The sequence below is a fragment of the Capricornis sumatraensis genome, chromosome 4 (genome assembly GCF_032405125.1).
Source record: "Capricornis sumatraensis isolate serow.1 chromosome 4, serow.2, whole genome shotgun sequence".
NCBI lineage: Eukaryota > Metazoa > Chordata > Mammalia > Artiodactyla > Bovidae > Capricornis > Capricornis sumatraensis.
The window spans coordinates 31,171,816-31,196,387 of record NC_091072.1 but is presented as its reverse complement, the minus strand read 5'-3'; the positions used below and the strand labels follow the sequence as shown (position 1 = coordinate 31,196,387).

At 47.4% G+C, this 24,572-nt stretch overlaps 1 protein-coding gene across 1 annotated transcript in view; it reads left to right on the top strand.

The window, feature by feature from the left end:
* WWC2 (WW and C2 domain containing 2) overlaps nucleotides 1-24,572 on the top strand; it is a 146,786-nt gene that overhangs the window by 108,766 nt on the left and 13,448 nt on the right. Inside the window, exons 9-20 of the mRNA XM_068969775.1 lie at nucleotides 170-412; nucleotides 5,181-5,270; nucleotides 6,378-7,000; nucleotides 9,369-9,498; nucleotides 10,514-10,594; nucleotides 10,687-10,773; nucleotides 12,267-12,459; nucleotides 13,679-13,843; nucleotides 16,630-16,751; nucleotides 18,849-19,047; nucleotides 20,763-20,927; nucleotides 22,752-22,844. Coding sequence (XP_068825876.1) covers nucleotides 170-412; nucleotides 5,181-5,270; nucleotides 6,378-7,000; nucleotides 9,369-9,498; nucleotides 10,514-10,594; nucleotides 10,687-10,773; nucleotides 12,267-12,459; nucleotides 13,679-13,843; nucleotides 16,630-16,751; nucleotides 18,849-19,047; nucleotides 20,763-20,927; nucleotides 22,752-22,844 — 2,191 coding nt within the window. The remainder of the gene's footprint in view (nucleotides 1-169; nucleotides 413-5,180; nucleotides 5,271-6,377; nucleotides 7,001-9,368; nucleotides 9,499-10,513; nucleotides 10,595-10,686; nucleotides 10,774-12,266; nucleotides 12,460-13,678; nucleotides 13,844-16,629; nucleotides 16,752-18,848; nucleotides 19,048-20,762; nucleotides 20,928-22,751; nucleotides 22,845-24,572) is intronic.

Below are 24,572 nucleotides of genomic sequence, written 5' to 3'. Positions count from 1 at the left end.
AGTATTCTTGCCTGGAGAATCCCATGGATGGAGGGGCCTGGTGGGCTACCGTCTATGGGGTCGCAAAAGAGTCAGACGCACCTTAGCGTCTACACCACCACCATATTATTTTTCAGATTATTCTCCATTATAGGTTCTTAGAAGATACTGACTCTAGGTTTTATTTCAGTATGGCCAACCTGAAAATTGAACTGTCGAAGCTGGACAGCGAGGCGTGGCCTGGGACGCTGGACATAGAGAAGGAGAAGCTGATGCTGATCCACGAGAAGGAAGAGCTTCTGAAGGAGCTGCAGTTCGTCACCCCGCAGAGGCGCACGCAGGACGAGCTGGAGACCCTGGAGGCCGAGAGGCAGCGGCTGGAGGAGGAGCTGCTGGCCGTGAGGGGCGCGCCCAGCCGGGCCCTGGCCGAGAGGTGCGTCCCTGCCCAGGGCTCTGGGCCGTCCTCCATGGTCCGGGAATCTCAAATGCACCTGCCCTTGGTGGACCGAGAGCCAGCACGAAAGGACATCCCCCCCATAGAGCAGTAAAGCACACTCTCCTTGGGCCCCGTGGCTCCTCCGTGATTGTTGAGAACGTGAAAATGCCTGAGACAGATGTTGAATAAGTAAGGAATGTTGACAGAAAACCAGGAATGCAGGATAACAGTGGCTGTAAACTATCGCACTCTGATAAGAGAGATTATCTGGACTGTTAGAGCAGCCCAAAGCTTCCTACTCTGGGCTTTATTGCTCACAAGAATGCAAAAGTTGATTGCTTTTCAGTTCACAAGGAAAAGACGTCTTGCTCCCTTTGATATTTCACCAGGTCACCAGACGTTCGCTTGGACTTTGTCAGTTGAAACCCTCATCTGAAGCAGGTGGAAAATAGAAAGGAAAATACTTTAAGCCATTTTTAGATCTTCCTGTGGGAAGGTATAAATTGATCATTTGATCTAAAAAAAAAAAAATGCAGTTTTGTAAACAGATCAGCTGCACTCTCAGCCCGGGGGACCTGTGTGTGCAGGTTCGCCATGAGGCCATCACCCCCCGGGGTCCAGGCCGCGCTGACAGATACCCAGACCTGTTTCCCTGTCTCAACCATAGGCCAAGCAGCCCTTTAGAACCCCACCCCGCACCCATCATTTAGGCCCACAGGTAAGGAGCAGAATGAAGGGCAAGAAACTCACATTTGCATATTCTCAGGTGACCTGGAAGTAAGTTTAAAATCCCCAGCCATAATCCAGTCACTTTTGGTTTTCCCTTTTTTTTTTTTTTTTAAACTTCTTGGCTTCTTGCGTGTCTTGTCCTCTATACGCGTTTAAGGTTGTGTGCTGACATAATACCAAAGCATTTGAGAAGTAGAGTGCTGGAGAAGGTGGGGGCGGTGGGCAGGGAAAAGCACCTCTGACATTCCTGGTCACGCACTAGCATGGGCACCTGTCTGACCGTGACCGTGCGGGGAGCGTTGGCCTCCGTGAGTTAAGGTGCTGACGGCGACGACTGGTGGCTGCAGCATCACAGCTTTCAGGAGTGTGAGAAAATATCCAAGGGGACCCTTTACAGATGACGGCCTTTCACCGTCTTAAACACTTGTCACTCCCCCGCATCTCCTCCCCTCCCGCGCTGACATCTCTCGTCTTGTGAGCTGCAGGCTCAGCCCGCAGGCAGGTGTGAGCCGGGCTGGCCAGGTAGGGATCCATCTGAGCAAGACCAAAAGGAACAAAATGGAAGGGTCAGAAGGCAGACTTCAGTTGTTTCCCTGAATTACCTTGATGCTCTTGAGCGTCTGTGTCTGTGTCCCTTAAATTTCAAGATTTAAGAGATTCTCAGGTGAGATTCTGGGTCGTTCTGACTTGTGGTCTCTGCAGGAGCCCACAGAACTCACATGAATTTTCAGCCGGCGGGTGAGCCCCTAGAATCCCCCAGCCCCAGTCCTTGAGGGGTCACTGACTCTCAGGACCAAGGAGATCAAGCTCGCCCCCTAGTGGTCGTAAAGCGCATTCGGCGGAGTAATACTTCCGTGTGACCCATCTCCCGCAAAGAGAAACGGCTCTGCAGTGAAAAAAGCCTTCCTAGGCATCTGCCTGTCCTTTCCTTACAGTTACTGAAATTCCTTAAACCCTGAGCTTTCCTACAGCTGATAACATCTTAATAACATTGCTTCTTCTTTTTTCGTAACTCTTAGAGGTTTTGCCTTACATCTTGCCAAGATGTCTTCATTCTCTTAATTATATGAATATTTTTGCCACTGGTTCTGAAAAAAAGGGCTTCCCTTGTGGCTCAGCTGGTACAGAATCCACCTGCAATGTGGGAGACCTGGGTTTGATTCCTGAAGAAGGGAATGACTACCCACTGCAGTATTCTGGCCTGGAGAATTCCATGGACTATACCGTCCGTGGGGTCACAAAGAGTCAGATATGACTGAGCGACTTTCACTTCACTCACTGAAAAAAAAATTTGTAGCAAGTGGGGATATGAATGTATTTTTGTTTTGGGGGTTTTTTTAATGGAAAAGGAACTTGTTCCTTCTGTAGATGACGTGCGCCTTCCCCCTGGGGACACTGGGGCAGAGGTGAGGGGTATGACGAGCTGTGGTGTGGAGTCGTGGGACCGTGGGAGGGCTCCTTCCGGGCCAGATGGAAGAGATCCTTCCCACTCAGGAGGACCACCAGCCGGGGCTGGAGAAGGGTGAGGGGAGACAGGCTGATATCTGAGCAACTTGGGCCCTACCACAGAGGAAGGGGGAGAGGTCATTTTCCAGGAAGGAGACCGGGAACCAGCTCCCACCGGAAGAGGCTCTGACCCCATCAAAGACAGGGGGTGGGGCGCTTGACCAAGGACAGTGACAGCCGCACCCACCTGGTGGGGCTTCTGTGACCCCTGGGGCCTTCGTTAAGCTTCTCCCAGTGACCTGTTACCTAGACAGCTGCTGGACGGGGTCTGGGGAGGGGGTCCCGGGCTCTCCAGGCACCCTGGGTGGAATGGGGAGAAAGAGCTGGGGCCTGCCCTCCAGGAGCTTAGAGTACACTGGCGGGACACAGGCCAGGCCTCGGGGGTTCAAGGGAACCAGAAAGGGTCCCGAAGAGCAGCACCTGAGCCATCATCAGGGGAGGACATGGGGACCATCAAGTATGACTGACTAGGAAACAAAGCTTTGAATTTAAATTGCAGCATGAAACACACTGTCACATTGAAACCTCTCAGTTCAGTTCAGTCACTCAGTCATATCCGACTCTGTGACCCCATGGACTACAGCACACCAGGCCTCCCTGTCCATCACCAACTCCTGGAGTTTACCCAAACTTATGTCCATTGAGTCAGTGATGCCATCCGACCATCTCATTCTCTGTCATCCCCTTCTCCCGCCTTCAGTCTTTCCCAGCATCAGGGTCTTTTCCAAAGAGTCAGCTCTTCGCATCAGATAGCCAAAGGATTGGAGTTTCAGCTTCAACATCAGTCCTTCCAATGAATATTCAGGACTGATTTCCTTTAGGATGGACTGGCTGGATCTCCTTGCAGTCTGAGGGACTCTTAAGAGTCTTTTCCAACACCACAGTTCAAAAGCATCAATTCTTCGGTGCTCAGCTTTCTTTATAGTCCAACTCTCACATCCAAACATGACTACTAGAAAAACCGTATCTTTGACTAGATGGACCTTTGTTGGCAAAGTAATGTCTCTCTTTTTAACACAACAGAACACCTTCGTGTATATGTGACAGTTTTAAAACTTACCTCAGAAGTACTGCTTCTGTATCAGGTGGATTGAAGGACTTTCTCCAGACCTTGTGTACCTTCTAATTCAGTTCATCTACTTTGAATTAATATTTTTCCTTGTTTTTGTTTATATTTAAGAGATTTTTTTTAAAAAGGGACCGTACTCCTTTTCAAAACACACCTGTGAAAGCTATGAATTAAGAATTTATCACCCTTTGAAGTACTAAACAGAATGACAAGAGTTACTTTTTTTTTTTTATTTTAACACAGAGTGAAATTGTGTTGGTGGCACATCAAAGGATAGATATCTATAAATAAAATATGGGCATGTTTCCTCGCTGCCTAAAACGTACATAGGATTTCAAAGAGGTTGAAAAATTAGGGAATTTTTCTTTCTCTGCAAAGAAAAGTAGCTAATTTTTGTATCGGCACCTTGCGGGGTGTGCTGAGACTCTGAACACGGGAGATTGGTTTTGATGTCTGCGGAGTTCTTTCACGCACGTGGCTGGCTCTGTTTGATCTCTTGCACAGCCTTAGCAGGTGGACACGGCAGGATTATAATCACCATTTTACAGATGAGGAAGTCAGGAGCCACAGTTAGGTGACTTACCATAAGGACACGCCAGTAAGCAGCCCACCCCAGAACCGAAATTGTGGTGGTTTCCTGGGTCTCCTTCTGCTCTTTTCAATGATGTCTAAAGACCCTGATATAGACAGTATGCTTGATGTATTTTTAAAATGGCTTACTCAAGTACACAGTTCCATAATACTTGGATTTTTTTTTTTTCAATCTCATAAAAACTTGTTCAGCTGAATGTGGATTAAATGTCATGAAAATCCAGTCGCAGGTGATGAGAGGTGCTGTTAATGGAAATCACTTTTATGTCTTTTGCTTGCTCAAAGGGTTAAGCCAAGATTAGCTCACGTTGGCAATATGGACACTAGACTAATTTGTTTCTTAATCGCCAGAATTCTCATCAAAATGAGATTGGAATTCTTGTCACTGAATGTGATTTCGGAACAGTCCTTACCAAATTCCATGCTCAGATGATCTTTCCTAATTCCTGTTATTTCCTGATTCCTGTTATTGTTGTCAGATGTTTTAGTGACGGAAGCAGAAGTCACGAGGCTGCAGAAGGATCCTTAATCTTTGCTCATCTCCTTTGTTTTCTTTTCCTCCCCACTGTCTTTCCCTGATTTGTGAGTGTGAGGTTTCTTCACTCATTTAAGAAAATTTTAGAATACCAGAACTCTACAAGGTCTAGTGACACTGGCCATGTGGACATCCCTCCGCCTTCGCCCAGTGGCTGCGGATGGCTCTGACCACTTTCCTTCTGATGGGTGGTTCTGTTTTCTCTGTGTTGAGTTCATTTGGATTTCACAAGGGAAAATAATAAGAATCTTTTTATTCTCCCTTCAGTTTCTATGCTTATCGTCGTTATGTTGAAAATAAATTTATTTATCTCCTTTTTTTTTTTTTTTGTCTAGATTGAAATTGGAAGAGCGAAGGAAAGAGCTGCTACAGAAACTTGAAGAAACTACTAAATTAACTACATATTTGCATTCACAACTTAAAAAGTAAGTCTGTTTGGTTCCTGAAGGGAAAATTTTTCTTGGCTACCTTCAGGCATGTTGCAATTCTGCTTCAATTACCTCCTCTTGATTTTTGATGACTTAAAAGTAAGAAAATAGTCACACTAGTACAGTTAAAACCTGATCGACCAGATTTAAAGTTGGAGAGATTTGCTTGTTTGCTTTCATGAACCCCAGGGTCCTATTTGGAAGCTGTTTGCAGTGTGTTGGGAAGAAGATATATTTTAATGACCAGGACATACTTAGGAAAATAACACATTTCTCCACATCATCCCTTCTTTTAAAAAGGGAGATTTACCCTAAAATAGCCACACATTCACTTCCAAAATATACACAGAAAGAGGAAGAAGGGGAGTGAGCCTAGCGGCCTTTGTCTTTAGAAGCTGGCTTTTTCCTCTCTCACAATAAAAGATTTCGTTCTCTAAGTAAAGTCACAGCAGTAACCCTTCATGCTGTTTACCTCCACACACACACTTTTATATATTTTTAGTTGCACAGTTGCTTCTGGATATTTATGCAGATAGATTTATCAGTAGATGTTTGATCCCTTTTTAAATTTTTTGTAAACTTTTACACAAGGAGGATGATTTTTGGTAAGGTAGGATTGCTCCTTAGAGAGTCTTTCGAGAGCCGGGTTGGAAATGTTCGAGACTGGGCCTGGAAACGTGTGGCGTGGCTGCAGGTGCCCTTTCCCCGGTCGCTGACCTTGATCTTTGACATCACTGGGTTCCTTCCCTCTCTGCCGAAGGAGCCAGCAAGGGCTTCCATCCACATCATCGCAGCTTCTTGCTTTGTTTCTGTTTGGTCTTACTTATTTATTTTGGCTGTGCTGGTTTTCCCTCGCTGCACGGGCTTTTCTCCAGCTGTGCCGAGCAGGGGCCCCTCTAGCTGCTGTGCTTGGGCTGCTCGTGGCAGTGGCGTCTCTTGTCGCTGAGCACAGGCTCCAGGGTGCTCGGGCGTCCGTAGCTGCAGCTCCCAGGCTCAGCAGCTGTGGTGCACAGGCTGCACGGCTGCTCAGCGTGCGGGGGCTCTGCCGCTGAGCCGCCAGGGAAGCCCGCGTCCAGGCTCTCACTGTGCGCCTTCCTCTCCCAGCCTCTCCGCCAGCACGCTGTCCGTGTCCTCCGGGAGCAGCCTGGGCTCCCTGGCCTCCAGCCGGGGGTCCCTGAACACGTCCAGCAGAGGGTCGCTCAACTCCCTCAGCTCCAGCGAGCTCTACTACACCAGCCAGGGCGACCAGCTGGACGCGGATTATCAGTACAAACTGGACTTCCTCCTGCAGGAGAAAGGCGGCTACATGCCTTCCGGCCCCATCACCACCATCCACGAACACGAGGTGGCCAAGTCCCCCAGCCAGCCTGGCCAGAGCGGCCCCAGGGGGGCGGCAGCCGCAGCCCCAGGCCACCCCGCCCACCTGGCCGAGGCCCCCAAGTCCGTAACGTCCCTGTCCTCGAGGTCCTCCCTGTCTTCCCTGTCCCCGCCCGGCTCCCCGTTGGTCTTGGAAGGCGCATTCCCCATGTCTCCCCACGACGGCCCCCTCCACCAGTTCTCTGCTGACTTTGAGGACTGTGAGCTGAGCGGCCACTTTGCAGACATCAGCCTCAGAGAGCATCAGCTGCTGCTGGACCCTGACCCGGGAGGAGCACCCCCGTCTCTGCTGGACGAGAACAAGGAGCTTGGCGAGTGTGCTCAGGAGCCACTGTACGAGGGGCCCGCAGGTACACGGAGACCATGCTCTAAGCTGCCCCCGCCAAACCATCTTCAGGGATGAGGGGAGGTTACTTTTTCTGTGGGAGCAAGTATTGGTACACGTCCCCCTTCTCTTTCTGCTGCTCTTTTTTCATTTTGGCTTCATTTGGGAAAGAACGTTTATTGCTATAACTTGCACAGTTTTTTTTTTTCTCATCAAATATAAATCACCTTCCGTATTTAATAGATTTAACCGTTAAATGTCCATTTTGTCGTCTGGAACCCTGCTGTGTCCTGCAGCTGCCTGGGGACATACTTTGTGAACGTTCTTCAACCTTCCAGATAAGGGGCTGTTTCTGAAATAGTGAGGTGGGGAAGAGGGCTTTTTTTTTTCCTCAAAGTTGGCCTAAAAGAGATTCAAACCAAGGCAATTAGCATAGCAGCTAATTAGTACCAAGGTTCAATGTTTAGATTGCTATGGGAATTCTCTATAAATACAGTTTCTGTTTCATGCCAGACTCTCCCTTTCCGCAGAGAGTTAATTTGGAGAAAGCCGTCCCAGCCTGCGGTGTTGCCCTGCCACCTTCTGGCTGTAGAGCTAGTTGCCATGGGGTTGAGTTCCCACTCCCGCCTGAGCTCAGAGAGGCAGAAACAGAGGGAGAGTCTCCTACGCTTTAATTGCTTGCCTTTGCGAGGCCGGAGCTTTTAATACAGTGGATGTGGTTGTAAAGATCCCGGGATGGCATGCACCTTGGCTGGCAGGTGGTCACAGCTGTGGTCTGAGGAGCCCGCCCCGAACACGATAAGAAAGAGACTCCAGCGCCTGGGGTGCAGACAGAGATGCTGGGTGGTTCGTGTGCCGCTTGCCCGGCAGATGCCAAAGCAGCAAGTGATGTGTTGACTGAAATAATTAGCCGCAAAGAAAAGGAGCACCGAAGCAGAGACCTGCTGCAGGGCCTCACGCCTGCCCCCAGGAAGGCGTGCGGTGTGTGGCACTGGGGCCCGCCACCCCCCAGAGCCCGCCTGACCTGCACTCACACCTCAGGGGCTCCTCAGTTCCAGCGAGCGCATTGCCCCATCTCTCAGGCTCATTAGCTCCTCACCTGCAAGGTGGGGGCAACATGGGATCTACTTCGTGGGGCGCTGGGAAGGTTGATGCTCTCATAATGCATCAGGAGCATCAGCCACGCCTGGCACTCAGTGTGCCGCTCATGGGAGTTAATATCACCCCTATGACACGGAGCAGTGCAAACTCTGCCAAACCCAGTTCCTACCACAAACCACTGACATCTACAAAGGGAAGATAAAGCAAGAGAGAGGGAAGAGAGAAGAGTGGGTATTGTGCCTTTCTCCTGTGCTCTGGGCCTGAAGGACCCCAGTTCCCAAGCATTTCATCCTGTCCCTGCTGGATGGCGGAAATCAAGAACACCTCCGAAGTCCTTCCACAGTCACTCTCTGTCAGGCTGCTGTGGTTATTCCTGGCGGTAATCAATAAATCATGTCATCACCTTTACCACTCCTGAAGGAGGGGTGGGTGGAGAGAAGGCATTCCATCATCAAGGAAGATGCCTTCCCCCTGCCAGAAATAGAAAGGGAAAGGCAGCAATCAATCCAGAATCTAGAGCCTCAAGACTTAAACATCTTAACAAGATGTAAAGTCACGACTCAGAAGGGGGGCAAAATGCATACCAGTGTGGATCCCTGCTCTCTCCCGGGCTCTCCACTGGCCGAGGATGAAAGCGCACCATAGGCTTGCAGCTTATTACACGGGAGCGCAGCTTCAGAGGAGGCTGCCGGCTCTCCGCAGGACGCCCAGCCATGAATATGAGTCAGAGATAAAAGTTAAGTGGGAGTCAGTGAGGATTCAGTAACTCACAGTTTTTAATGGTATTTAGCCAGTGAGGAATTCTGTAAGTCAAAGACGTTTCCCCTTTAACTTCTATTAGAGCAGCAGCTGGGGAGATGGAGACTGGAGAGACGTTTCTTCCATCGAGTGCCAGAAGCTGTTATAGAAACTTCTCCAACACTTGAGGGAGGCAGACAGCTTCTTACCCCCAACCGTGGTGTCTGTTGTGATCACCCAGACGAGGGAGGCAGGGGACCCAGGAGACAGTGTGCCACTGATCCCTCCCCTTAAAACATCCCGGGACGGAAACACCAGATTCTTTCCCAAATAATGACCAAAATAACGAGCATCCCAGGATTTTGTAAGTCATAGCGCCTGGAATCATCCACTTCTGTTGACTTGAATAGTAACATCCTTGATTCTCAGTGGAAATTTTATTTTGAGTTTCTCAGAACCAAACCATGTGCGTGCGTGCGTGCGTGCGTGCGTTGTTAGACTTAACTTTTCCTAAGAAGAAATATTAACGGTTGCTGTCACTCTCCCCTCCCTAGATGTTGAAAAATCGTTACCAAAAAGAAGAGGAATTCACTTGCTGGGGGAGAAGACCGCCTGTGTGTCGGCTGCGGTCTCGGATGAGTCGGTGGCTGGGGACAGCGGGGTCTACGAAGCGTTCGTGAAACAGTAAGGACCCAGCCCGAGTGGCTGCTGCACGCGCGTGGGTGACCGGCTGGGAGGGCCCTGCCCTCTGTCCACTCACTGCAGCGGGGAAGGGCTGTGGGCATTAAAGCAGGGCCAGGCCTGAGAAGGTCAGAGGTGCTGGCAGCATCCCACTGGCAGGGAAGTGAGAAACAGGTTGATGTGCTCATCAGCTGAACCTCTTAGAGACATAAACGCGATTTTTAAAAATCTATTTATTTTTTGTGTCAGGTCTAGGTAGCAGCACGGGGCATCTCCACTGTGGTTTGTGGGCTCCTCTAGCTTTGGTGCCCAGACTTCCATGTAGCTGTGGTGCAAGGGCGTCGTTTCCCTGAGGCGTGTCGATCTGAGTTCTCAGACCAGGGGTCACACCCGTGTCCCCTGCGCACTGGACCACCAGGGAAATCCCGCAAGCTTGATTTGCTGGGCACGCCACAGCGGCCGCCCAGTGCCCGTTTGGCTCACGGAGCTTCTCATGTGTGCAGCTCTTGGGCAGCCCAGTCCGGGGTGTGGCACGTCCCGGGGAACCGTGGGAAAGCCAGCCACCAGGAAGGCCTCCCCCTCGGAGCCCAGGTGCAGAGTCCTCCCGACGAGGGGAAGCCAGATTTGAAAGCGCGAGCTTGCACTGAGGTCAGGCCCACGGGCCAGTCCAGGAGTGCCGTTATTTCAGGTTTTTGTTCAGAATCGGTGAGGGGCAAACAGTTCCCAGGTGTCACGAGTGGTGAAGAACCCACCTGCCAATGCAGGGAGACGTAAGAGACATGGGCTCAATCCCTGGGTCGGGAAGATCCCCTGGAGGAGGGCACGGCAACCCCCTGCAGTGTTCTTGCCTGGAGAATCCAATGGACAGAGGAGCCTGGTGGGCTACAGTCCATGGGGGTCGCAGAGAGTCAGACACCACTGAAGTGACTCAGCACGCACGCAGGCAGACAGCAATCACAGCTCCGCGTTTCCCGGTTCGCAAAACGTTCACCCGCGCCTGCCGTTGCCCCGCCCGCAGGCCCAGTGAGGCTGAGGACGTGCCGTACAGCGAGGAGGACGCTGCGATCATGGAGACGGCCCAGGTGCAGATCGGGCTGAGGTGAGGACAGCTCCGGAAGGGCGGCTTCTCACCTCCGTGCACCGGCAAGTGGCCTGTGCCCTGCCTCATCTCATCCACTTCTCTCTGAACAGATACGACGCAAAAAGGTCGAGTTTCATGGTGATTGTAGCGCAACTCCGAAATCTGCATGCCTTCCTGATACCTCACTCTTCAAAAGTGTAAGTAAAATCGGTGGAGAACAAATCGAAGAACTTCAAATTCCCGAGAGAGAATTTTACATTTAGCAGTTCATCCAGGTGAAGACACGGGGAAAGATACGGCAGGGCTGGTCATGCCTTCATGAGCTCTAGATAGAGACGAAGAGGGAGTGATGCGGGCTCACCCCCTCCTTTGGTTTTAAGAACAGGGCAGTGAGGTGGGGGCTTAAGGGGGTGGTTCCAACACCCCAGGAGCCTGCCTCCCAGCGCTGAGGTTGGGGGTCCCCATCAGTAGTGTTCAGGGATGACTGGCTGATGAGTCTATTTGTGACTTCTCCCTCCTAATTGAAGGCAAAAGGAGAAGGAGGAGACAGAGGATGAGATGGTTGGATGGCATCACCGACTCAATGGATATGAGTTTGAGCAAACTCCGGGAGATAGTGGAGGACAGGGGAGCCTGGCGTGCTGCAGTCCATGGGATCACAAGGAGTCGGACACGACTCAGCGACTGAAGGACAGCAACAGGAAGGCAGAGAAAGAGATTTCTCCCGCTACACCTCCAGCCTTAACGGCTGCGGCCCAGGGCCCACGAGGTTTTTTGTGCTGGGTCCCCGTAACCAATGTCGATACAAAACACAGAAATAATACGGCCTTCCTCAGTTCTTCACATGAACTTATACTTTTTATGATCGGAGAAGGAAGCTCTTTAGAATATGAATTAGAAAGCCTGGAAATGGGGCTGTGGAGAGGGATTTAATGGGTATTCTGTTTCTGGGAATTTAACAGAAGATACCTCATGCTGTTTATAGAGACTGTGGGTCCTCACGTAATATGCGCTCAGAAAACTCACTTGGAAGTGGTGGTAGAAGGTACTGTTTTGTCAGACTCTTCCTCTGAATTTAACAAAGCATAAAATCGTTTATCATATCTGAGACTTCTGAGATGCTAGGCAGTGATTTTTTGAACTGTTAAAAATTCATTTCTCTTAAATTGTCATAACTGTCCGCTCCTTCGTGTTTCTTTTCCTCTGGAAGGACAAGACATCCCATCCCTAGGGAATGACCATCAGCATTTCTTGTCTAATGCACAGAATGAGTGTTCTTTGGGACATAGTCACCTGTGTCTACTTGGTGTCCCCACTTTCCCAGATGCAGATGGTGGTCACTGTGGAACCAGCCGGACGCGGGCAGGCGGGACGTAAATCCGTCCGCTCCTAGGTCCTCGTCCCTCTCACTTCCCTACGGAGGGCCTTTGCTGCAGCCCCGGGGTGGGGCGGGGTGGGGTGGGGCAAGCTCTGCCTGGCATGATCCAGGATGCTGCGGGCACCGGGGTGTTAGGAACAGAGCCTCCGAGCCCCTGGGTATGACGACAACGACCGTGGTGGCCGCGAGCCTGGGGTTGGCGGTGGAGTCGGTGTCCCCCGGTGCTCCTTCCCCAGGAGGATCGTTCCAGACACCAGCTGCGAAGCCAGGATTGTTGAACCGGTGAATCCGTTTCATCCTTGTTCTTTGCAGGTATTTCCGGGTTGCTCTGCTTCCCTCCTCAAGTGACGTCAGCTGTCTGTTTCGAACGAAAGTGCACCCAGCTGCGGAGTCCCTGCTGTTCGGTGACGTGTTCAGAGTGGCCGTCTCCCAGACGGCCCTGCAGCAGAAGACCCTGAGGGTGGACCTGTGCTCCGTCGGGAAACACCGCAGGGAGGAGTGCCTGGTAGGACCTCTCGTTTCGACCCTCAGGTGGCACCGCTGGTCGTGCTGAGAGTCCCTTTCCAGTGGCCGTTCCGCCAGCCCTGAAACTACTGCTTGTCTGAGTGTCTCCAACACAGTCCAGCGGTGGCTTCAATTTTTTGCCTGAAGTCTTAATTTCTGCTTCCATTCTCTTTATTTCAGACCTTTCTGATTTTGCTCAGCAATTATGATCCTCTGTAAAAATCGAGTTCTCTATTTCTAACCTTTGGATAAAGAACTTTGGCCTCTCTTATGACCATCACTGTAGAGTATGCGTATTTATTCCCAATATGAGCCCAGTGCTGGGCACTTTACATACATTATCTCACTCATCCCCTTGACAGTCAAAGGAAAAGGGTGTGATGACATTTGCAGAGGAGGAACTCCTTAGAGGGGTCATGTGTTCAAGGTCACGCAGCTTGTGAATATGGATAGATATCAAAAGGACATCCCACCCCTAGTTCACTGTTCAGATTTAATTTAAGCAGGACGCTGGGTAAAGTTCCCTACTTCAGCATGTTCTCCCAGCGATGGGGGTAGAGCTGGTAGGAAGACCTCAGTGTGACTGTTAAGAGCAATGGGTCACTTGCATGCCAGCACGGAAGACTTCGTACGTCACTGATAGCGGGTTCAGCCCACCGTTGTGTACATCATTACATCACAGCAGAGTTGCACAGGGTGTTGAGGTACAGGTGTCTAGAGGTGTGCCCAGGTGTTCAGGAAGCCATGCGGTCTCCAGCTGAACCGCATGTAGTTCAAGGGTCAGCTGTAATACCAATCAAAAAATCAACCCTGGGATTCTTTCAAGGTCCCCTTACACACAGATTTTTTTTTTCCTACTAAATTCGTGCCATAACATTACATAATCTGTGGCTGGTTGAATCTGAGGCTGTGGAACCTTGAATACAGGGGCCAACTGTAAAGTTGGACATGGATTTTCAACGGCAGAGTGGGAAATGCTGTCGGCCCCCCTAACCCTCATGGTGTTCAAAAGTCAACTGCATTTTTTTCACACCTAAAAATATAAGACATCTCCAGGTTTAAAAAAAGAAATCCACCAATGCTTTGTATCATGAGCATGGCATCTTTTTGTCCCCCTAAAACAAGCTTGTCCAATAATCTTCATTATATTAGAGGAAGCAAATATGGATTGAAACATTTCATTTTCTCTCTCTCTTTGTTTTTCCTTTCCTTTCACACAGGCGGGAACTCAGATCAGCCTGGCGGACCTACCCTTTTCCAGTGAGATTTTCACTCTGTGGTATAACTTGCTTCCTTCAAAGCAAACGCCCTGCAAGAAGAGCGAAGAGGAGACAGAGGACTCGGTATTTCCACCAAGCCAGCCACTCGTGGATTCCGTAGACTTGGTGAGTCAAGTCTTACTGAGACACTTAGATCTGCAGTCCATCTGAAATTAATCTTTGTGTAGGCTTTGAGGGAGAGGTCAGGGTCGTTGTTTTTTTTTTTTTAATCCATGCGATAGCCAATTGACCCAGGATTATTTGTTGAAAATACATCTTTCCTTAACTGCACCGCAGTGCCAACTTTTATCCTAAGTCAGATGACTTCTGCATGTTAGCCTGTCCCTGAACTTTCTATTCTGTTCTGTTGGCTTAGCTGTCTATCTCTGTTGACAATACTAGGCTTTTTCAAAATGAAGGCTTTTAAGAATGCATCATTTAGAATGATTTTTTTCTGAGGCTGTTTATAGATACTCGCTATCAGATTAAGGAAGTTTCCTTCTCTTTCTAGTTTGCTAAGGGTTTTATTATGCATGGATATTGGATTTTATCAAGCATTTTTACTGTATCTCCTAAGATGATTACATGGCTGTTCTCTTTTATTCTCTCAATGTAGTGGATTATACATTGATTGACTTTTGAATGCTAAATCTGTTTCAGATTCCTGGAATAGAGCAGACTAAATCGTGGTGTATCTAATACATGTTTTTACATACATTCTATCGTAAAGAATATTGAGACTTGCTTTATGGCTTAGCAGGTGTTCAGTTTTAGTATGAGTTCCCTGTACTCTTGAAAAGGATGTATTTTCTGCAGGTCACCTTTGTTAGTTTTGCTTTTCAGATCTGCATTTACTGATTTTTCAATTTGCTTATTTTATCACTGTTTAAAGGTACAGTAACATCTCCAGCTTACGATTATAGATGACTGTTTCTTCTTTTAGTTCTTTTAGTCTTTGCTTTATGTATTTTGCATCCAGGTTATTAGATGAATATAAATTTAGCATCATATTGTATCTTTCTGTTCAACTGACCCTTTTATTATTATAAAATATCCCTCTATTGCTAGTAACACTGTCTGATATTAATAATCATATCAGGTTTTTTTTGGTTAGCATTTGCATGGTTTATCTTTTATTATTCTTTTACTTTCAATGTTTCTGGGATCCTGTATTTAAAGTGTTTCACTTGTAAGCAGTACTTAGTTGGTTTTGATGTCTTATCCAGTTTTAAAATCTTCTTTTAATTGAAATATTTATTTACTCTTAATGCTATTATTGTTATATTTGGCTTTGAACCTTTCATCTTACTCTTTGTTCCCTTTTAGTCCTTTTTTTTTTTCCCCTTCTTTTGGATTAACCAAGTATTTTTAAACTTAGATTTTTCTTTCTATCAGATCATTAATTAGTACTACAGTCTTCTTTTTTGTTGTTTCCCTGATGATTACAGCATGCATCCTTGACTTATTAGAAACTGTGTTAAATTAATGCTTTTTGCTTTTTTGCAGATGGTACAAAGATTTTTAAAGGCTTTTTTTTTTTACTTCATGATTCTCTTTTCAATCTTCTTGTGCAATTACCAGATATATTTTAGTTACGTTTGTTGAAATCCCGCAATACATTATTATCATTGTTTTATTGATATTTATCAGCATTTATTCAGGTTTCCTCCTATACCCTTTAGCCTTTCTTTTCCTTTCTGCATTATTGTACTTCCAATTAGGGTCACTCTCCTTCTGCCTGGAGAATTTCCTTTAGTGTTTCGTTTAGTACAGGTATGTTGGCATATTCTTTCAGTTTCATTTGTGAAGGACTCTTTTTCCTGCATATTCAGAATTCTAAGTGAGCGATTATTTCTCTGGACACATTGGAAAAATGTTTTGATGTCATCTGGCTTCCATTGATTCTGTTCAGCTGCTGGAGGACAGGCTAATTGTTGATTCTTAAAAAGTATTACACCTTTTTTCTTCCACTGCTTGTAAAATTTCCTCTTTTTCTTTGGTTTCCAGCAGTTTCACTCAGATGTGCTCATGTGTTTTTCTGTTTATTCTAATTCACTTCTCCATTGTTTCATCTGTTTTCTTGAACATATTAATTACAAAACTTTTACTTTCTTCTCTAAGTAACTAGGTATGTGGATCACCTATGGGTCTGCTTCTTTTGCGGGTCATTCTTCTTGGCTTTCAGTCGTAGGGTTCTGTTTCCAGCGGGGTGCTGGATGTTATGTATGGAGTGCAGAGGATCTGGCGGGTAGCTTCCTCCAGAGATGATCCAGTATCCTTCTGGAAGGCAGATGACAACATGGGCAGCTCACCTGGATCACTTGAGGGACCTGAATTCCAGTTATGCTCTCCCTAGGACCATGAGGCAGCTGAAATATCTGCTTACCGTTCAGCCTCCTAGCAGCTGGTTTTACTTTCTCAGCTTCTCACTCTGCACGTATGTGGCTTAGTCGGGGCAAAGGTCTCGATAGGAATATTGTACAGAATATTGGGCCCACTTCACAGTTTTATCTTCCCAGGCGGAATGCCTTGTCCTCAGCTCTGTCTCATCTCTGCATCCTCCCCTCACTGCCACAGTCCGGGCGACCATGGCCCATCACCTGTGTGCCTCGCCACGGCATCGAGACACACCCCCAAGAAGAAGAGTGGCATTAAATTTCCTTACATTCCCCTCCCCCCTGGGATCTTCACACTTGAGTCCCAACTGCCTTTGTTGCTCTTCGTTGCTTTGAAACAACTGGAGTTTTTTGCTTTTCCTTTTCTTGTATTCAGCTTTCATATTTGTTCTCAGCGAGAGAAGTGAGTCTCATACTTCTTTCTCCACAACTAGAAGCCTAAGTCCCCATCTGACAAGTTTTTAAATCCTTTCTGAAGTCTATGGTATTAATTGCCCTACGTCGTACCTTCTTCAGGACGCAGTGTCAGCCTTACTTGCAAGAACATCAGCTGAGCTGTTGGCCGTGGAACAAGAATTAGCGCAAGAAGAAGAAGAACCAGGGCAGGAAGAAGAGCGCAGAGGTCCAGATGGAGACTGGTAAATAAGAGTTATTCCATTCTGCTCCTGGGATCTCAAAGAGGGTGTGTTTAGTTTCTCAGAAGACACTTTGAGGGACACCTTCATGGGTTTAGGTCTTGTTCTGGAATTAATAGAAAGTAACGCAGCTTCAGGAAGTGGCCCCAGGAAAAGCTGTTCCTTGGTGTTAGAGAGTGGAAAAAGTAATGGTGAGACCGTGGGCAAAGTTACTAACGTGAGCAAGATTCTTTGTTCTTACCTCAGTAATTTTGACACAACTTTCTGAGCTTTTCTTGTCCGTTTGTTTAAAGTCTAAACTATTTTGAAAAACATGATAGTTTATTACAGAGTCATAGATAAATTTAAACGCAGTCTCTTTTTCTGAAAACTACTGGAGGCGCCATTTAGGCGCTGGTAGTTCAAGACAGATTTTTAGAAAGCAGCTTCTGAGTGGTTACTTTGCTGTTTGTGCCGCTATTCCCCTTCTTTTACTATACCCTTCTCGTTTTTCATACCTCGATCTTTTAATTTTTTTAAAGAAAAAAAGGTTATTACAGCGTTTGTCTAGATACACATACGTATAAAGAACTGTATTTCCGAGTTTGCACTGTTTTCTCTGAAAAACATATTTTCGTGACGGTGTCAGTTTTTTTCTAGTACATATGTAAATTCATTTGGACTTATTTTGTGTGTATTGTTACACTGTTATGTTTGAACTACTGTCAACATATATTTGCATTTACATACATGTATTGCAGCATTTGTGTGTATGTGTGTGTATATACAAGAGTTTTTACAAACTTGGAGTAACAAGGTGTAAATAACAAAATTGTGGATATTTGGAAGAAGCAGCTTACTACAGTGACCTAAAAAAGGACAGAGATACCTTGTTCTTATCAAAAGTCCTTTATAGTGAATAAAAATCAGAGCACTGCCCCCCAAAAACTAAGAATGAGAGTGATTATGAGGTTCATCATATCTTTAAATACCTTGCTTACATAAAGTACAACTTGTTTCACACATATTTCGAAAAAATACCCTTAGAGGGTCTTCCCTGGTGGTCCAGTGGCTGAGACCCCATGCTGCCAACGCAGGGAGCTTAGGTTCGACCCCTGGTCAGAGAGCTAGGTCCCACACGCTGCCGCTGAAGGTCCTGCACGCCGCGACGAAGACCGAAAACCCCACGTGCCGCAACTGGAACCCGGCGCAGCCAGACAAGTAAATATTTTTAAAACTACGCTGAGACTGTAACCTGCGGGCACTGATGACTTGCAGGCCTCATTGCTAGTTCCCCCACGTTCGTTTCATGACCAGGTGTTGAACAACTAGTCTTTTCCAGTTTGTCAGATGTCACTGATCGCAGTTAAAGCTTGACCTTTAGTTATCAGTGGAAAAAGTGTTCCATACCAAGAACATGAAACTCAACAAAGAATGAGATATTCTTCCCCATCCGGAGACTCTTTGCTCTCCTGTCAGATCAGTTTATGCAGAATATGAACCATATTTGTTTCCTGGAGCCTGACTTGTGGGGCCACCCAAGCCCAGGTAGTGGCTTTTGTGAAAGACAAGATCACAGACCATTCAGAGTCTTCTCTTATCCAAGTGCTAAGACTCTTCTATCCAGGGTTCCACCTTTGCTACACCGTGAGCACAGTTGATAATAGATATTTTTATTCACTCTTAGCAGAGTTGCTCTATTCTGTGGTTTGATTAATTGTGTAATAAATGAACAACTGATACCAAGTTATAGTGTAGCTAAAAATATTGACAGTATTTTTAAATGGTGAGTTAAACTTCGTATGTGATGTTTTAGCATATTTAGCATAATTTAGGACTGAAGCGACTTAGCAGTAGCAGCAGCAGGAATTATATCAAGTTTCATGAATTTCACTTTTTGGTATGAAATGATGGTGACTTTACTGCAGACTGCTGGAGAGTAAGATGTTGACTTTATTTTTCAGGGGCATTTTAGTAACAGTTCCAGCCAGAAAACTGGCTTGTATTGTGATGTGTGAGTCTGTTCGTGACCCAGACGACGGGTTGACATGCCCAGGCAGCGCTGATCACAGAGCACATCTGGCTGACCCTGAACGGGGCTGTGTTCTGTTTCACCCATAGGTTGGCCATGCTGAGAGAGGCCTCGGATGAAACTGTGGCCGAGGAAGGGGCCGAAGTGAAATTGGCGGAGGGCAGTCGCTGTGTGGAAGACGTAAGCTCATGCCCAAGTGTGCCCGAGATGAATGAGGACACAAGTAGGAAAGAAAGCAGCTGTGCCAGTGACCTTGGGAGTCAGCCCCTCGCAGGAACACCGGCCCTGGTGAGTGTGGCCGACCGTCCCCTCCTAAAGCAGTCTCCTAGAGGCACCATGGACTCCAAGCTTGTCTCTGTGCATAATTCATGTTAGGATTTTTGTGCCAAAGCTGATCAAGATGAGTGTTTGTGGAAACACAAGAAGCATTATAAGTGCCTTAACATTTTCAGTTCAGTTCAGTTGCTCAGTCGTGTCCGACTCTTTGCGACCTCATGAATTGCAGCACCCCAGGCCTCCCTATCCATCACCATCTCTCAGAGTTCACTCAAACTCATGTCCATCGAGTCGGTGATGCCATCCAGCCATCTCATCCTCTGTTGTCCCCTTTTCCTCCTGCCCCCAATTGCTCCCAGCATCAGAGTCTTTTCCAATGAGTCAACTCTTCGCATGAACATTTTCAAGTGGGCCCCAAATATTCATTCTCTGCTTAAATTTCATAAAAGAAGATAAACAGTGCTGTTTAGCTCTCTGTGAGTGTCCTGTGAATATTTACATTTTCAGGATTTCCTGGAAAACTCCAGAATGCCTGCTTAACTGTTTTATGTTTCATAAATGTTACGAGTCTGTTTCGGTCTCAAACGTGAGGTGAGCGTGTGAAGCCTGTTTTGGTTAGATGGGGTTCTCACTGAAACCAGTCCGGAAGGGGCAGGTGACCTGATTCCATGCAGTTGCCAGGCCTATTAACCAGGTGGTTTTGCCGGTTAGTGAGGGATGTGGGGGCTTGCCTGGTGGTGCAGTGGTAAAGAATCTGCCTGCAACGCAGAAGACGAGGGTTTGATCCTGGGTCAGGGAGAGCTCCAGGGGAAGGAAATGGCAACCCACTCCAGGATTCTTGCCTGGGTCATCCCATGGACAGAACAGCCTGGCAGACTACAGTCCATGGGGTCACCAAGAGTCAAACACAACTTAGTGACTCAACAAAGAGACATGTTGAGACCACCAGACTGCCATCTCCAAAGGGGGGAAACCATTTTCAAGGTTTGAGGGTGCCAACAACTGTGGGAGTTTTAAAAATTCCAATTAATTTCTGATTAAAAACAGTGCTATACCTTGACTGAAAACTTCATGTGTATGAGTACATTCGGCCCTCAGTGTCCATGGTTTCTGCATCCGTGGATTCAACCAACCACGGATCTGACTCAGCGACCCGCAGATAGTAACCGTGGTCCATGAGTGGCTGACCGCGATGATGGGGAACCCCAGATGGGGAGGCCAGCCGTGGGACCTGCACATCCACAGAGCTCAGTGTGCTGGAACCCCACCCCCACGGAGACCCACGATGGCTCTCTATATAAATTTGTATTCTGTGCAAACCAGAGGTTTAACTAGTGTATTTCCATCTCCCTATCTTTAACTACTTTTATCATTTATTCAGCCAAAAAACTAACCATGAGGTTGAATAATGTTTAATAATGAAGCACTCCCAAATCAGACTCTTTGTAGAAGCACATTTACCCCTCTGTAAACCAAGCCTTCATTGTTTTAGGCCTGACCTATTAGAGGGGGCCCCGCCATTCCATTTATGGGTGACCTTGTTGGACAAATACGATCCTACCCACTGAGGGTGACTTCCCAGAAACTAATAGAAAACCACTTTTGCATCTGGAGAAAGGCCCTGGTGCTCCCTGGGTCTCTTATAAGCTGTTCCTTCCACACTCAGGAGAGGAGCACCCCATGCTCCCGTCTCACCACCCCTGACAGATCACCGACCTCTCTTCCAGGTTGATAAAGAGACAAACACCGACGAGGCCAGCAGTGCCAGCGTGGCCGTACGCCCCAAAGACCGCAGCAGCCTGAGTGCGCGCCAGCGCCCCTTCGTGAGGAGCAGCGTGATCGTGCGCTCGCAGACCTTCTCCCCCGGGGAGCGGAGCCAGTACGTGTGCAGGGTAAGGCTCTGTGGTGTCAGGGGCCTAGGGGTCAAGAGTCTGTGGGGTCAGGGGCCTAAGGGGTCAGGGGTCTTCGGGCTCAGGGTCTGCAGGATCAGGCGTCTTTGAGGTCAGGGGCCTATGGGGTCAGAGGTCTGCAGGGTAAGGCTCTGTGGGGTCACGGGTCCACAGGGTTGGGATATGTGGGGTCAGGGGTCGCAGGGTCAGGGGTCTGCGGGGTCAGAGGCCTGTGGGGTCGGGTTTGCAGGGTAAGGCTCTGTGGGGTCGGGTCTGCGGGGTCAGGGGTCCGCGGGGTCAGGGGTCTGCAGGGTGACAGGTCAGCAGGGTCAGGTGCAGGTCATTTCTGGGGAGCTGCCACGTCCACCCCCTGCCCCCAGGGGTGGCCCATCAGTGACAATAGACAGGGCCACGGGCATCTTCAAATTCAAATTAGCAAATACTAATGACTAGAAACGCCAGAAAATATAAATGAAATATCACACTCCCAGTCGTTCTTTTTAGTGTGGGTTGTGGAATTTTTTCCTTTCCTTTCTTTTCCCACATTTACCATCTGTTTGTTTCTACTGCCTTTGATCTGGCAAATAACTGACCTTCAGGGCCTGGCCGCTCAGTCTGTCTGGACCCCAGTGTGTATTCAAAACCTTCAGTGATGCAAGAGTTACAGTGGCTGGTGTATTTCGGCAGTGTATCGCGCCTGATTCAGACTGCGTTGGTCCTGCCTAATTAAAAATAGTGAATTGCATTTCAGAACAAAAATCGCCTTCATTGATGCCTCCAAACAGATTCGTAGTTCTGTGGAGAGTATTGTGTGATATATATCAGTTTATCACATTCTACTTCCATAAGTATTTGTAATTTATAGTAATTTAGTTTTGACGTTACAAAGTGAGTTAGAAAATACTTACAAAATTCTAAATATATCCATTCAGTTCCACAAACATTTTTATTAAGCATCTGCTACTTATTAAGCATAACTGTGGATATTTGGGATTCATCCGTGAACCAAAGACCTGGAGCTCTGCCCTTGCAAGGCTTTCGTTCTCATGAGTTGAGCCAAACAGTAAACATGGTGAATAACCTCTGGCGTCTCTGGGTGAGGCCCAGTGCTATGGAAAATTGTAGAGCAAGTTAAGAAGGGTTAGGATGTTGAGGATGAGGGTCACAAATTAAAGTAGGGTTGAGAACAGATGTCCCTGGAAGGTGATGTTTCAGCAAAGACCTGAAGCAGGTGAGGCAGTGGGGATGGCCCACCCGGGTGAGGGTGTCCTTGATGCTGTGACTTCACTCTGATCCTGAGCTCTGTGCCTCACACAAACTTTTCTTCTAAAGAATGGATAATGCGTATTAGCTAACGATTCAAAGGATAATTTTATTTCAAAATGTATGTAATTATCTTAACACATAACTTTAACTAAAATCAAAAGGTAATTAATAAAATTAGAAAAGCATCAAACAGGGAAAAACTTGTTTGAGGAAGATTTTCTTAAAAAAGTAAACTGTGGAGAAGGAAATAGCAACCCACTCCAGTATTCTTGCCTGGAAAATCCCATGGACAGAGGAGCCTGGCGGGCTACAGTCCGTAGGGTCGCGAAGAGTCGGACACGACTGAAGCGACTTAGCACGCACACACAGGTGATGTCACTGATCCTCAGAACACACTTTTGAGTTGCAAGGGCATAACCCTCTGTTAAAAGAGAAAAAAAAAAGACAAACTAGTAACTACGTTCTCTCTGTGATCAAGCTCTCAGTTCCAGACTTCCTCTAGCACAGGGTGATGCGCTGATTTCTTTCTTCCTTTTTTCTTTTTTAATCCTTTGTTGCCAGTTAAATCGAAGTGACAGCGACAGTTCGACACTGGCTAAAAAATCACTGTTTGTGAGGAACTCCACCGAACGGCGAAGTCTGAGAGTCAAGAGGGTATGTAGTCCATCGGCAGCATCCCGAGGTCACGGACCACCCCGAGTCGGGCATGTCAGACGCAGAAGCCCAGGCCCTCGGGGCCTCCTTGCTCCATGCTCCTGGGCTGTGGGTTGAAGCCACTGTAATCGTGGAGACACGAACGCAATGTCTGTTCCGGAGAAGGATGAGTTAGAGACTGCTCATTCATCGCTGGGTGGAACCTGTGATAGCGAAGGATAGATTCGGTATGATGTGTGGACGGAGAAAAGGCTGCTGGGAATTGGGGGCGTCTTGGCCACTGGGGGTTGGGGGAGGCTAGCTCTGGAGCAGCTGTGGGGAGGGTATAACACCTGGTACCTTGTGTGAAGGGCAGATGTCCTGGTAAAGGAGCACGTAAAGGGGATGTCCTGGTCTCAGCAGCTTGCTTAGAAGACAGATCTTTTCAGAAGACTAAGATCAATGTAGATGGAAAAGCTCAAGTCAGGTTTTCCTGGGAGCCAGAGATCTCTGGATAAGAGTGCAAGGACCACTCTGGGCAAATATTTAAATAATATAGTTGGAGTGTTCAGAAATCCCTGTTCACTTACCTGCAGCTGAAATGCTAATGGAAAGTTTTCATTTGCTAATCTTTTGTTTTGTGCTGATTTCTGAAGCTGCTTTGTATCGGCTTAGAGTGTCTTGCTCAGTGGGAGCACAGCCCTGAGTGAGCTAAGCTGTGCAGTGAGCTCACGTTGTCCGGAGAATCAGAAACCCTCCATGGGGAAGGTCTCTGGCCCTCAGATGACAATCTCGAAAGAAGGTGGTAGCTTTGTTGGGGTAATGGAACAGGATGCTGGGCACTGTCGGTAGGTGGCCTGACATGGCACAGGGCCCAGAAACACATTCAGAGAAGGAGTGACCCTGCTTGGCCAGAGCTTGGGCCTGGTGGACCGGAGTGAAGACTGGAGGGCATGGTGAATCATTTGTCTTCACCAGCGACCCCGGTTTAATGCCTCTGGGCAAAGTGCAGTGACTGGTTAACACTGAGCTTCCTGGTTTAGCTTCCTAGTTACTTGATAGTCATAAGCACATTTCTTTTTTTCCAAAGGTAAATATGCAAGCATTGATTTAACCTCAGTATTTTCAGGACATTTTCAAGTATAGCTGTTTCAGGTTACCAAACTTTATGCTTTAAAAGCACCTCAGTTTCCATCAACTAGAATGAAAATTCTTTTCCACTCCTTCCTAAGTCCCCTGCACTTTTTTAAAAAAGCTTTTTTATTTTGTATTGGGGTGTAGCCAATTAACAATGTTGTGGCAGTTTCAGGTGAACTGTGAAGGGACTCAGTCGTGCATATACATGTATCCATTCTCCTCCAAACTCCCCTCCCATCCAGGCTGCCACATAACACTGAGTAGAGTCCCTTTTGCTAAACAGTAGGTCCTTGTTGGTTTTCCATTTTAAATATAACAGGCAACCATAAGTTCATTCTCTTAATCTGTGAGCCTCTTTTTGTTTTGTAAGTTCATTTGCATCGTTTTTTTTTTTAGAATCCACATATAAGGGATTTCATAGGATATATCTTCCTCTCTGTCTGACTTGCTTCACTCAGTATGACGATCTCTGGCTCCATCTATGTTGCTGCACGTGGCATTGTTACATCTTTCTAATGGCTGAGTGATATTCCATGGTAATAAATGAACCACATCTTCTGTGGCCGTTCCTCTGTCGATGGACATTTAGGTTGCTTCCCTGTCTTGTCTACT